The following is a 12,316-nucleotide window of genomic DNA, read 5'->3' as shown; positions in this document are numbered from 1 at the left end:
GAAAAAACTGAAGCATCTAAACTAGCTAGGCACTAAATATTATGATCTGAGTATTCCCTATCCAAAAGCAAAATAAAACAAAACAAAAACAATATAATGTTCAGGCCCCATTTTCAAAAATCTAGATATGCTTATCTACACCTTCACTGGCTTCCACAGTTACTGACAGAAAAGCATTTTAAAATAATGGCACAGGGGCTCCTGGGTGGCTCAGCTGGTTAAATGCCCAACTTTGGTTCAGGTCATGATCTCACAGTTCACAAGTTCAAGCCACTCATTGGCCTCTGTGCTGACAGCCCAGAGCCTGGAGCCTGCTTCAAATTCTGCGTCTCCCTCTCTCTCTGCTCCTCCCCCGCTCATGCTCTGTCTCTCTCTCTCTCAAAACAAATAAACATTAAAAAAAATTTTTTAAATAAATAAATTAAATAATGGCACAGATTAAGAAGCAGAGTCTGTTACTCTCAGCAAATTAGCAAAGCCATTCTCCAGATTATATGAAACATACAAAAAGGGAAAGCAAGAATGGAAGGGACTATATTGAAACTTGTACTTAAACTTCCTCAACCAAACAGCCCGCATTTTATATTTAGCTGGTATCAGGATTCCTTCTTCATTATATTATTACCTTTTTTTGTCCACAGGAGGCAAAGAAATACTGCTGCTTTTCCACTTAACTTTGACATTCTCTTGGAAAACAGTTCTATTCAAGGCAATGAAATATCGTTCCAAGATGACCAGCCTCTGCTTGAGTCTCAGGGCTGAAAGGGTGGTAGTGGCTGACTGGATGGCCAGAGCTTGCTGCTCTTTAACCAACACAGAAAGACATTCCTTCAATTCATTCACATCTAGAAAACAAGAAGAAAATACCCAGCCTCTCAATATCTTGCTCATAGTTTGTTATAAAGATGATAAAGTGAATGGTAACAATAATATATAACACTTGAATACTTAGTATGTGCCAAAATGGTTTTAAGCACCTTACACCTATTAAGTACCTCTCAGTCACCATCAAGAGGTAGTATTGTACATGTATTTTAAGGAGGAGGAAACTGAGGCACAGAGAATTTGTGCAAGGTGACCCAAAGGATTACAGCATATGAGACAGACCATTCCTAGCCACCATGGTATGCTGCCTCTCTGAAACACTATATAAAAGTTTTTAACATAAAATTATAAAGTCAGTACTTAGCAGCATATTTCCTACAGAGAAAAAATCTATCCATTATATTCATGCTGTATAACCAAATTCAAAATATACATGTTTCAATAAAATTGCCCAGCATAGGGGCACCTGGGTGGCTCAGCCAGTTAACCATCTGACTCTTATTTTTTTTTAACTTTTATTTATTTTTGAGAGACAGAGAGAGAGCATGAATGGGGGAGGAGCAGAGAGAGAGGGAGACACAGAATCCGAAGCAGGCACTAGGCTCTGAGCTGTCAGCACAGAGCCCCACATGGGGCTTGAACCCACGAACTGTGAAATCATGACCTAGGATGCTTAACCGACTGACCCACTCAGGTGCCCCAGTGTCTAACTCATCATTTCGGCTCAGGTCATGATATCACCATCATGAGCTTGAGCCCTGCAGGAGGCTCTGCACTGGGCATGAAGCCTGCTTAAGATTCTCTCTCTCCCTCTTCTTCTTCCCTCCTCCACTCATGCTCTCACTCTCTCAAAGAAAAGAAAAAAAGAAAAGAAAAGAAAAGAAAAGAAAAGAAAAGAAAAAGGAAAGGAAAGGAAAGGAAAGGAAAGGAAAGGAAAGGAAAGGAAAGGAAAGGAAAGGAAAGGAAAAGAAGGAAGAAAACTGCATAGCATATATGACTCATGAAAGGTAATATATTTATTGGAATATTTCAGGGAAAAATAAAGTAATTACAGTTGACCCTTACAGAACACAGTTTTAAACTACACGGGTCCACTTATACCCACATTTTTTTCAATAAATATATTGGAAAATTTTATGGAGATTTGCAACAATTTTTTTTAAAACTTACAGACAAATCACAAATAGGAAAAATCTCAATTAATATTCCAATTTCAAATATGAAAAAATAAATATAGGTTTGTCATGAATGCATAAAATGTATGTAGCTACTAGTTTATTTTATCATTTATTACTATAAAATATACACAAATCTATTATAAAGTTAAAATTTATCAACACTTACACACAAAAATACAGTCCCTACATGGTGCCATTCACAGTCAAAAGAAATGTAAACAAATCTAAAGATTCAGTATTAAATCATAACAGCATAAAATTAACAACAGTACAGACTTACTGTAATGTCTACTGTAATAATTTCATAACCACCTCCTGTTGCTACTGCAGTGAGCTCAAGTGTTCCGAATATCCACTTAAAATGCCAAAAAAGATGCTAATCATCTCCACATGAGCAGTTCATCTCTCTACTAAATTGCATACTGCAGTAAAAAGTGATCTCTAGTAGTTCTCTTGCATACTTTCATTGTGTTTAGTGCAATACCGTAAACCTTGAATAACACCATGGGACCCATAAATAGTGCCACTTATGATGCTGGAAGTGCTCCCAAGAAGCAGAGAAAAGTCAAGACATTACTAGAAAAGGTTGAACTGTTTGATATGGACCATAGGTTGAGGTCTGCAGCTGTGGTTGCCTGCCATTTCAAGATAAATGAATCAAGTATAAAAACCAATGTGAAAAAAAGGAAAGGAAATTCATAAAGCTGACACAGCAGCTACACTACTAGCAAACACAAAAACATTGCACTTTATGCGAAATACCTTTTATCTAGTACTAAAAAGGCAGCTTTTATATGGGTGCAGGATTGCTATAGAAAGGCATACCTATAGAGACATTAAAGTGATTTGAGAAAAAGCAAAGTCATTATATGACAACTTAAAGCAAAAAGAAGGTAAAGATCAACATCTGGAGAATTTAATGCCAGTAAATAACAGTTTGGGAATTTTAGAAAGAAGTTTAGCTTAAAAAACGTCAAGATAACAGGAGAAGCAGCTTCCGCTAACCAAGAGGAAGCATACAAGTTTCCAGATGCCATTCAGAGTGTCACTAGAGAAAGAAAATCTGCCTGAACACGTTTTTAATGCAGATGCAAGTGCTCTATTCTGGAAAAAAAGAAAATACCACAAACAGCATTTATTACTAAGGAAGAGAACTGAGCACCAGGATTTAGGGCAGGCAGGGATAGACAAATACAGTCAGGCTTATGATCAGGACTGCCCTTATCCATAAAACTGCTAATACCCAAGTCTTGAAACGCAAATATAAACACCAGCTGCCAGTCTTCTGGTTGTCCAACAAGAAGGGCTGGACAAGAACCATTTTTCTGGATGGGTTCCATCAATGCTTTGTCCCTGATGTCAGGAAGTACCTTATCAAACAGGGACTACCCTTTAAAGTTCTTTTTTTTTTTTTATATATGAAATTTATTGTCAACCTGCTTTCCATACAACACCCAGTGCTCATCCCAACAGGTGCCCTCCTCAATGCCCATACCACTTTCCCCTCCCTCCCACCCCCCATCAACCCTCAGTTTATTCTCAGTTTTTAAGAGTCTTATGGTTTGCCTCCTTCCCTCTCTGTTTTTTTTCCTTCCCTTCCCCCATAGTCTTCTGTTAAGTTTCTCAGGATCCACAAAAGAGTGAAAACATACGGTATCTGTCTTTCTGTATGACTTTTTTCACTTAGCATAACACTCTCCAGTTCCATCCATGTTGCTACAAAAGGCCAGATTTCATTCTTTCTCATTGCCAAGTGGTATTCCATTGTGTATATAAACCACAAATTCTTTATCCATTCATCAGTTGATGGACATTTAGGCTCTTTCCATAATTTGGCTATTATTGAAAGTGCTGCTATAAACATTGGGATACAAGTGCCCCTACGCATCAGCACTCCTGTATCCCGTGGGTAAATTCCTAGCAGTGCTGTTTCTGGGTCATAGGGTAGATCTATTTTTAATTTTTTGAGGAACCTCCACACTGTTTTCCAGAGCGGCTGCACCAGTTTGCATTCCCACCAACAGTGCAAGAGGGTTCCCGTTTCTCCACATCCTCGCCAGCATCTATAGTCTCCTGGTTTGTTCCTTTTAGCTACTCTGACTGGCGTGAGGCGGTATCTGAGTGTGGTTTTGATTTGCATTTCCCTGATGAGGAGTGACATTGAGCATCTTTTCATGTGCCTGTTGGCCATCTGGATGTCTTCTTCAGAAAAGTGTCTCTTCATGTTTTCTGCCCATTTCTTCACTGGATTATTTGTTTTTTGGGTGTGGAGTTTAGTGAGTTCTTTACAGATTTTGGATACTAGCCCTTTGTCCAATGTGTCCTTTGCAAATATCTTTTCCCATTCCGTCAGTTGCCTTTTAGTTTTGTTGATTGTTTCCTTTGCAGTGCAGAAGCTTTTTATCTTCATGAGGTCCCAATAGTTCATATTTGCTTTTAATTCCCTTGCCTTTGGAGATGTGTCAAGTAAGAAATTGCCGTGGCTGAGGTCAGAGAGGTCTTTTCCTGCTTTCTCCTCTAGGGTTTTGATGGTTTCCTGTCTCACATTCCGGTCCTTCATCTATTTTGAGTTTATTTTTGAGAATGGTGTAAGAAAGTGGTCTGGTTTCATTCTTCGGCATGTTGCTGTCCAGTTCTCCCAGCACCATTTGTTAAAGAGACTGTCTTTTTTTGATTGGATGTTCTTCCCTGCTTTGTCAAAGATTAGTTGGCCACACTTTTGTGGATCCAATTCTGGAGTCTCTATTCTATTCCATTGGTCTGTGTGTCTGTTTTTGTGCCAATACCATGCTGTCTTGATGACTGCAGCTTTGTAGTAGAGGCTAAAGTTTGGGATTGTGATGCCTCCCGCTTTGGTCGTCGTCTTCTTCAATATTACTTTGGCTATTCGGGGTCTTTTGTGGTTCCATACAAATTTTAGGATTGCTTGTTCTAGCTTCAAGAAGAATGCTGGTGCAATTTTGATTGGGATTGCATTGAATGTGTAGATAGCTTTGGGTAGGATTGACATTTTAGCAATATTTATTCTTCCAATCCATGAGCACGGAATGTTTTTCCATTTCCTTGTATCTTCTTCGATTTCCTTCATAAGGCTTTCTATAGTTTTCAGCACACAGATCTTTTACATCTTTGGTTAGGTTTATTCCTAGGTATTTTATGATTCTTGGCGCAATTGTGAATGGGGTCAGTTTCTTTGGCTTTCTGTTGCTTCATTATTAGTGTATAAGAATGCAGCTGATTTCTGTACATTAATTTTGCATCCTGTGACTTTGCTGAATTCATGTATCAGTTCTAGGAGACTTTTGGTGGAGTCTGTCGGGTTTTCCATGTATAATATCATGTCATCTGCAAAAAGCGAAAGCTTGACTTCATCTTTGCCAATTTTGATGCCTTTGGTTTCCTTTTGCAGTCTGATTGCTGATGCTAGCACTTCCAACACTATGTGAAACAGCAGCGGTGAGAGTGGACATCCCTGTCGTGTTCCTGGTCTCAGGGGGAAAGCTGTCAGTTTTCCCCCATTGAGGATGATATTAGCTGTGGGCTTTTCATAAATGGCTTTTATGATGTTTAAGTATGTTCCTTCTATCCCGACTTTCTCGAGGGTTTTTATTAAGAAAGGATGAGGATGCTGAACTCGGTCAAATGCTTTTTCTGCATCGATTGACAGGATCATATGGTTCTTATCTTTTCTTTTATTAATGTGATGTATCACGTTGATTGATTTGTGAGTGTTGAACCAGCCCTGCAGCCCAGGAATGAATCCCACTTGATCATGGTGTATAATTCTTTTTATATGCTGTTGAATTCGATTTGCTAGTATCTGATTGAGAATTTTTGTGTCCATATTCATCAGGGATATTGGCCTGTAGTTCTCTTTTTTTGCTGGGTCTCTGTCTGGTTTGGGAATCAAAGTAATGCTGGCTTCACAGAATGAGTCTGGAAGTTTTCCTTCCCTTTCTATTTTTTGGAACAGCTTGAGAAGGATAGGTATTACCTCTGCTGTAAATGTTTGGTAGAATTCCCCTGGGAAGCCATCTGGTCCTGGGCTCTTATTTGTTGGGAGGTTTTTGATAACTGATTCAATTTTTTCGCTGGTTATGGGTCTGTTCAAGTTTTCTATTTCTTCCTGTTTGAGTTTTGGAAGTGTGTGGGTGCTTAGGAATGTGTCCATTTCTTCCAGGTTGTCCAGTTTGTTGGCATATAATTTTTCATAGTATTCCCCGATAATTGCTTGTATTTCTGAGGGATTGGTTGTACTAATTCCATTTGCATTCATGACTTTATCTATTTGGGTCCTGTCCCTTTTCTTTGTGAGAAGCCTGGCTACAGGTTTATCAATTTTGTTTATTTTTCAAAAAAACAACTCTTGGTTTCATTGATCTGCTCTACAGTTTTTTTTTTAGATTCTATATTGTTTATTTCTGCTCTGATCATTATTATTTCTCTTCTTCTGCTGGGTTTGGGGTGTCTTTGCTGTTCTGCTTCTATTTCCTTTAGGTGTGCTGTTAGATTTTGTATTTGGGATTTTTCTTGTTTCTTGAGATAGGCCTGGATTGCAATGTATCTTCCTCTCAGGACTGCCTTTGCTGCATCCCAAAGCGTTTGGACTGTTGTATTTTCATTTTGATTTGTTTCCATATATTTTTAAATTTCTTCTCTAAGTGCCTGGTTGACCCATTCTTTAGTCGGGTGTTCTTTAACCTCCATGCTTTTGGAGGTTTTCCAGGCTTTTTCCTGTGGTTGATTTCAACTTTCATAGCACTGTGGTCTGAAAGTGTGCATGGTATGATCTCACTTCCTTTATACTTATGAAGGGCTGTTTTGTGACCCAGTCAGTATGTGATCTATCTTGGAGAATGTTCCATGCGCACTCGAGAAGAAAGTATATTCTGTTGCTTTGGGATGCAGAGTTCTAAATATATCTGTCAAGTCCATCTGATCCAATGTCTCATTCAGGGCCCTTGTTTCTTTATTGATCCTGTGTCTACATGATCTCTCCATTCCTGTAAGTGGGGTATTAAAGTCCCCTGCAATTACCACATTCTTATCAATAAGGTTGCTTATGTTTGTGATTAACTGTTTTATATATTTGGGGGCTCCCGTATTCGGCGCATAGACATTTATAATCGTTAGTTCTTCCTGATGGATAGACCCCGTAATTATTACATAATGCCCTTCTTCATCTCTTGTTACAGCCTTTAATTTAAAGTCTAGTTTGTCTGATATAAGTATGGCTACTCCAGCTTTCTTTTGACTTCCAGTAGCATGACAGATAATTCCCCATCCCCTCACTTTCAATCTGAAGGTGTCCTCAGGTCTAAAATGAGTCTCCTGTAGACAGAGAATAGATGGGTCTTGTTTCATTATCCATTCTGATACCCTATGTCTTTTGGTTGGAGCATTTAGTCCATTTACATTCAGTGTTGTTATTGAAAGATACGGGTTTAGAGTCATTGTGATGTGTGTGGGTTTCATGCTTGCAGTGATGTCTCTGGTACTTTGTGGTCTTTGCAACATTTCACTCACAGAATCCCCCTTAGGATCTCTTGTAGGGCTGGTTTAGTGGTGATGAATTCCTTCAGTTTTTGTTTGTTTGGGAAAACCTTTATCTGTCCTTCTATTCTGAATGACAGACTTGCTGGATAAAGGATTCCTGGCTGCATATTTTTTTCTGTTCTTCACATTGAAGACTTCCTGCCATTCCTTTCTGGCCTGCCAAGTTTCAGTGGATAGGTCTGCTACTACCCTTATCTGTCTACCTTTGTCTTAGGGCCTGTTTATCCCTACCTGCTTTCAGAATTCTCTCTTTATCCTTGTATTTTGCCAGTTTCACTATGATATGTGGTGCAGAAGATGGATTCAAATCACGTCTGAAGGGAGTTCTCTGTGCCTCTTGGATTTCAATGCCTTTTTCCTTCCCCAGATCAGGGAAGTTCTCAGCTACGATTTGCTCAAGTACACCTTCAGCCCCCTTCTCTCTCTCTTCTTCTTCTAGAATTCCTATGATACAGATATTGTTCTATTTGACTGCATCACTTGATCCTCTAATTCTGCCCTCATACTCCTGGATTTTTTTTATCTCTCTTTTTCTCAGCTTCCTCTTTTTCCATAATTTTATCTTCTAATTCACCTATTCTCTCCTCTGCCTCTTCAATCTGAGCTGTGGTCACCTCCATTTTATTTTGCACCTCATTTATAACATTTTTTAGTTCCTCATGACTATTTCTTAGTCCCTTGATCTCTATAGCAATAGATTCTCTGCTGTCCTCTATGCTTTTTCCAAGCCCAGCGAGTAATTTTATGACCATTATTCTAAATTCTTGTTCAGTTATATTGCTTAAATCAGTTTGATCAATTCGTTAGCTGTCACTACTTCCTGGAGTTTCCTTTGAGGAGAATTCCATTTCATCATTTTGGGTAGTCCCAGTGGTAGCTCCAAACTGCAGGGCACTTCCCCTGTGCTGTCTGGAGAAACGTGTGTTGGTGGGCAGGGTCGCAGTCAGACCTGATGTCTGCCCCCAGCCCACCACTGGGGCCACAGTCAGACTGGTATGTACCTTATCTTCCCTTCTCCCAGGGGCAGGACTCACTGTGGAGTGGTGTGGCCCCTGTCTGGGCTGCTTGCACACTGCCAGGCTTGTGGTGCTGCTTGGATGGGATCTGGCCAAGGGCATATTAGCCAGGGTGGATCCGCAAGGTGCACAGAGGCGGGAGGGGCAGGCTTAGCTAGCTTTGTCCTTGGTGGTCCCCTGAGGGAAGAGCCCTGCAGCACTGGTAGGGAGGCAGGCCCACTGGAGGGATGGATCCACAGAAGCACAGCTTTGGGCATTTGCGCAGTGCCAGCAAGTTCAGCGACGGGAATGGGTTCCCATTGGAATTTTGGCTGGGGGATGGGAGAGAGAAATGGCGTGTGCCAGCGCCTTTTTTCCCCCACGGAGCTCTGTCCTTCCAGGGCTCAACAACCCTCCCTCCCGGCGTCCTCTCACCCTCCCAGCTCTCAGAGAGCAGAGCTGTTGACTTTTAACATTCCAGATGTTAAGTCCCGCTGGATGCCAGAACTCAGAGAGTCTGGCCCCTCCGCTTTTGCAAGCCAGACTTCGGGGGCTCTGCCTTGCCTGCGGGCTGCCCCTCCACTGCCCAGCTCCCACCACCTCTCTGTCCTTCCTACCCTCTTCTGTGGGCCTCTTGTCTATGCTTGGCTCTGTAGAGTCCATTCTGCTAGTCTTCCGGTGGTTTTCTTGGTTATTTAGGCAGATGTGGGTGGATTCTAAGTGATCAGCAGGACGAGGTGAGCCCAACATCCTCCTACGCCACCATCTTCCTGTTCCCCTCTAAAGTTCTTTTGATATTGAACAATGCCCCTGGCCATGTAGAACCCCTTGAGTTTAACACTGAAGGTGTCATCAAAGTGGTGTTCTTGCCTCCAAACACAATGTCTCTAATTCAGCCTCTAGATCAGGGAGTCATAAGGACCTTTAAGGCTCATTACACACAGTACTCTGTGGAAGGGATCACTAACACTGTGGAAGAGAATCCTGATAGGACATCATGAAAGTCCGGAAGGATTACACCACTGAAGATGCCATTGCTGTTACAGAAAAAGCTATAAACACCATCAAGCCTGAAACAAATCTCCTGTTGGAGAAAACTGTGTCCAGATTTTGTGCATGACTTCATGGGATTTATGACAGAGACAATCAAAGAAATCAAGAAAGAGGCTATGGATAAGGCAAAAGGGTGAGGAGTAAAGGGTTTCAAGATATGGATCCTGGAGAAATTCAAGAGGTAACAGACACCACACCAGAGGAATTAATAGAAGATAATGTAATGAAGATAAGTGATTCCCAATCAGTGCAAGCAAGACAATGAAGAAGATGTAGAAGCAATGCCAGAAAAAAAAGTGACATTACACAACTTCGCAGAAGGGTTCCAATTATTCAAAAACAGTTTTGACTTCTTTTACCATGTGGACCCTTTTATGATATGGGCAATGAAACTAAAGCAAACAGTAGAAGAAGGGTTGGCACATATAGAAACATTTTCAGAGAAATGAAAAGGCAAAAAAGTCTGAAATTACAATGTATTCCCATAAAGTTACATTGAATGTGCCTGCCTCTCCTGCCTCCCCTTCTACCTCCTCCAATTCTTCTGCCTCCACTACCCCTGAGGCAGACAGACCAACCCCTCCTCTTCTTCCTCCTCCTCAGCCTACACAACATTAGGACAATAATGAATACCTTTATGATAATTCACCTCCAATTAATGAATAATCATGCCATAAAGTTAATAAAGTTATCTGATGTATATGTGAGTGCCGTTGTGTGAAAATCTAATAACTGTACAGCAAGAACTGTAAAAGACATTTTTATGTTGTCATCATCATCATCAACATCATTAGTATTCAACATTTAGAACGTCGTGTGCAAGACTTATATGGAAGTAGATAGCCTACCCTTATAGAGGCATAAAGTGATATTTAATATAAAATTAATAATGTGTTAGTTTCCTTGCTGTTTTATAACTTTCCTTTCAAAGAATTACATTACTGTACAGTATGCACCCCTCTGTCTCTCACTCTCATAACTGGACAAAATGTATATCAGCCTATCATCACAGGTAAGTGGTTTTCTAAAAACTTTTAACAATGTTTCCAATACTGCATTACAAATATGACTGTAATACAGTATGCTATAAAAATCTTATAACAATCCATTCATTAGCGTATAGGTGAGGCTACCATGAAGCAATTGTATCAATTACACTAGGCTACCATAAAGCAATCACATTGCTGCTTCTTTGTTATGGATTCATGAATCATTATACCTGTAAATAAATAGGAATTTCTTTTTCACAGTATCTTTTCATTTTTACTATCCAGCATTTATAATTTGTATATCCAGTGCATATCATATAAGACAATATCGAAATATTATTGACAATTCATCTTGAAAACAGACCATGTAAACTTACTGCATCAATACACTACAGTCCTATGAATGTTTTTTTTCTTTTTCTTATGATTTTCCTAACATTCTCTTTTCGCTACCTTACTTTACCATAAAAATACAGTATATGATACATATAAAAAACATACACGTTAATTGACTGCTTATGTTTCCAGTTCCAGTCCACAATAGGCTATTAATAGTGAAGTTCTGGGGAAATCAAAAGCTATATGAAGATTTCTGACTGGATGGGGATTAGTGCTCCAATCCTCACATTGTTCAAAGACTAACTGTAGTAAAATGTGTGATAGGTAAGTGGTATTTCCATTATACTGCTCTATTATATTATGTATGTCTGAATTTTCCACAATTAAAGAGCTTTTTTTTAAGTACCTAGAAGACAACTGCATGAATGAAAATAATTCAAAGGATTCTGATCTCCCAACTAAACATAACACTGCCTTAAGCTGAGCAGTAAATTAAGTTCCCTTCTGCAAATTCCCTACACCAGTAAAGCTTCCAGTGTTGGCAAGAGCAGGAGTATCCTGTGTATGTTGTCTCTGATGATTATTAGCCATGAGGCCACTACCTTCATCAGCCTGACAGCTTCAGATCCTGGGAGCCAACAGCCACATTCCTACTAAATTTCTCTGTTGGCCTCTGGGACAACATCCAGTAAACTAACATTGACAATATAGGAGTCCCAGAAGAAAGAGAAAGAGAAGGGGACAGAAAACTTCTTTGAAAAAATAACATCCGAATATTTCCCTAACCTAACAAAGGAAAAGACATCAAGATCCAGGAAGCCCAGAGAGTTCCAAATAAGACAACTCAAAGAAACCCACACTAAAATCACATTGTAACTAAATTAAAATGCCTAAATTAAAAACAAAAAGAATCTTAAAAGCAGCAAGAAAAAAACAACTTGTTGCATAGAAGGAACCCTCAGAAGATATTCCAGCAGAAATTTTGCCGGCCAGAAAAGACTGGCATGATATATTCAAAGTGCTGAAAGAAAATAACTTCCAACCAAGAATACTGTACCCAACAAAGTTATACAGAACTGAAAAAGAGATAATTTTCTAGACAAGCAAAAGCTAAAGGAATTCAGCACTACTAACCCCTTACAAAAAACGTTAAAGGGACTTCCTTAAGCTGAAAAGAAAGGTAACCAATTAGTAACAAGAAAATATATGAAAGTACAACTCTCACAGGAAAGAGAAATATATAGTAATGGTAGAAGATTAATCACTTATAAACACGGTATAAAGGTTAAAAGACAAAATTAGTAAAAATACATTATATACTACAATAATTAAGAGATACACAGTACAAAAAGATATAAATTATGACATAAAAATATAAAGC

The 12,316-nt window shown here is 39.4% G+C and overlaps 1 protein-coding gene across 7 annotated transcripts in view; it reads right to left on the bottom strand.

Annotated features, from left to right (window-relative positions):
• HERC2 (HECT and RLD domain containing E3 ubiquitin protein ligase 2) overlaps nt 1–12,316 on the bottom strand; it is a 268,401-nt gene that overhangs the window by 208,573 nt on the left and 47,512 nt on the right. For 6 of the 7 annotated variants that reach the window (XM_086711321.1, XM_086711320.1, XM_086711319.1 and 3 more), the window contains one exon: nt 626–845. In XM_086711321.1, the coding sequence (XP_086567447.1) occupies nt 626–845 (220 nt within the window). Of the gene's footprint in view, nt 1–625; nt 846–12,316 lie in introns of those variants that run through there. The other variant, XM_086711325.1, reaches the window with a different exon arrangement.

This window comes from Puma concolor, chromosome B3 (assembly GCF_028749965.1).
Source record: "Puma concolor isolate L17-30 chromosome B3, mPumCon1.1.hap2, whole genome shotgun sequence".
Lineage (NCBI taxonomy): Eukaryota > Metazoa > Chordata > Mammalia > Carnivora > Felidae > Puma > Puma concolor.
The sequence above is the reverse complement of the archived record's forward strand: the minus strand, read 5'-3'. Positions and strand labels throughout refer to the sequence as shown.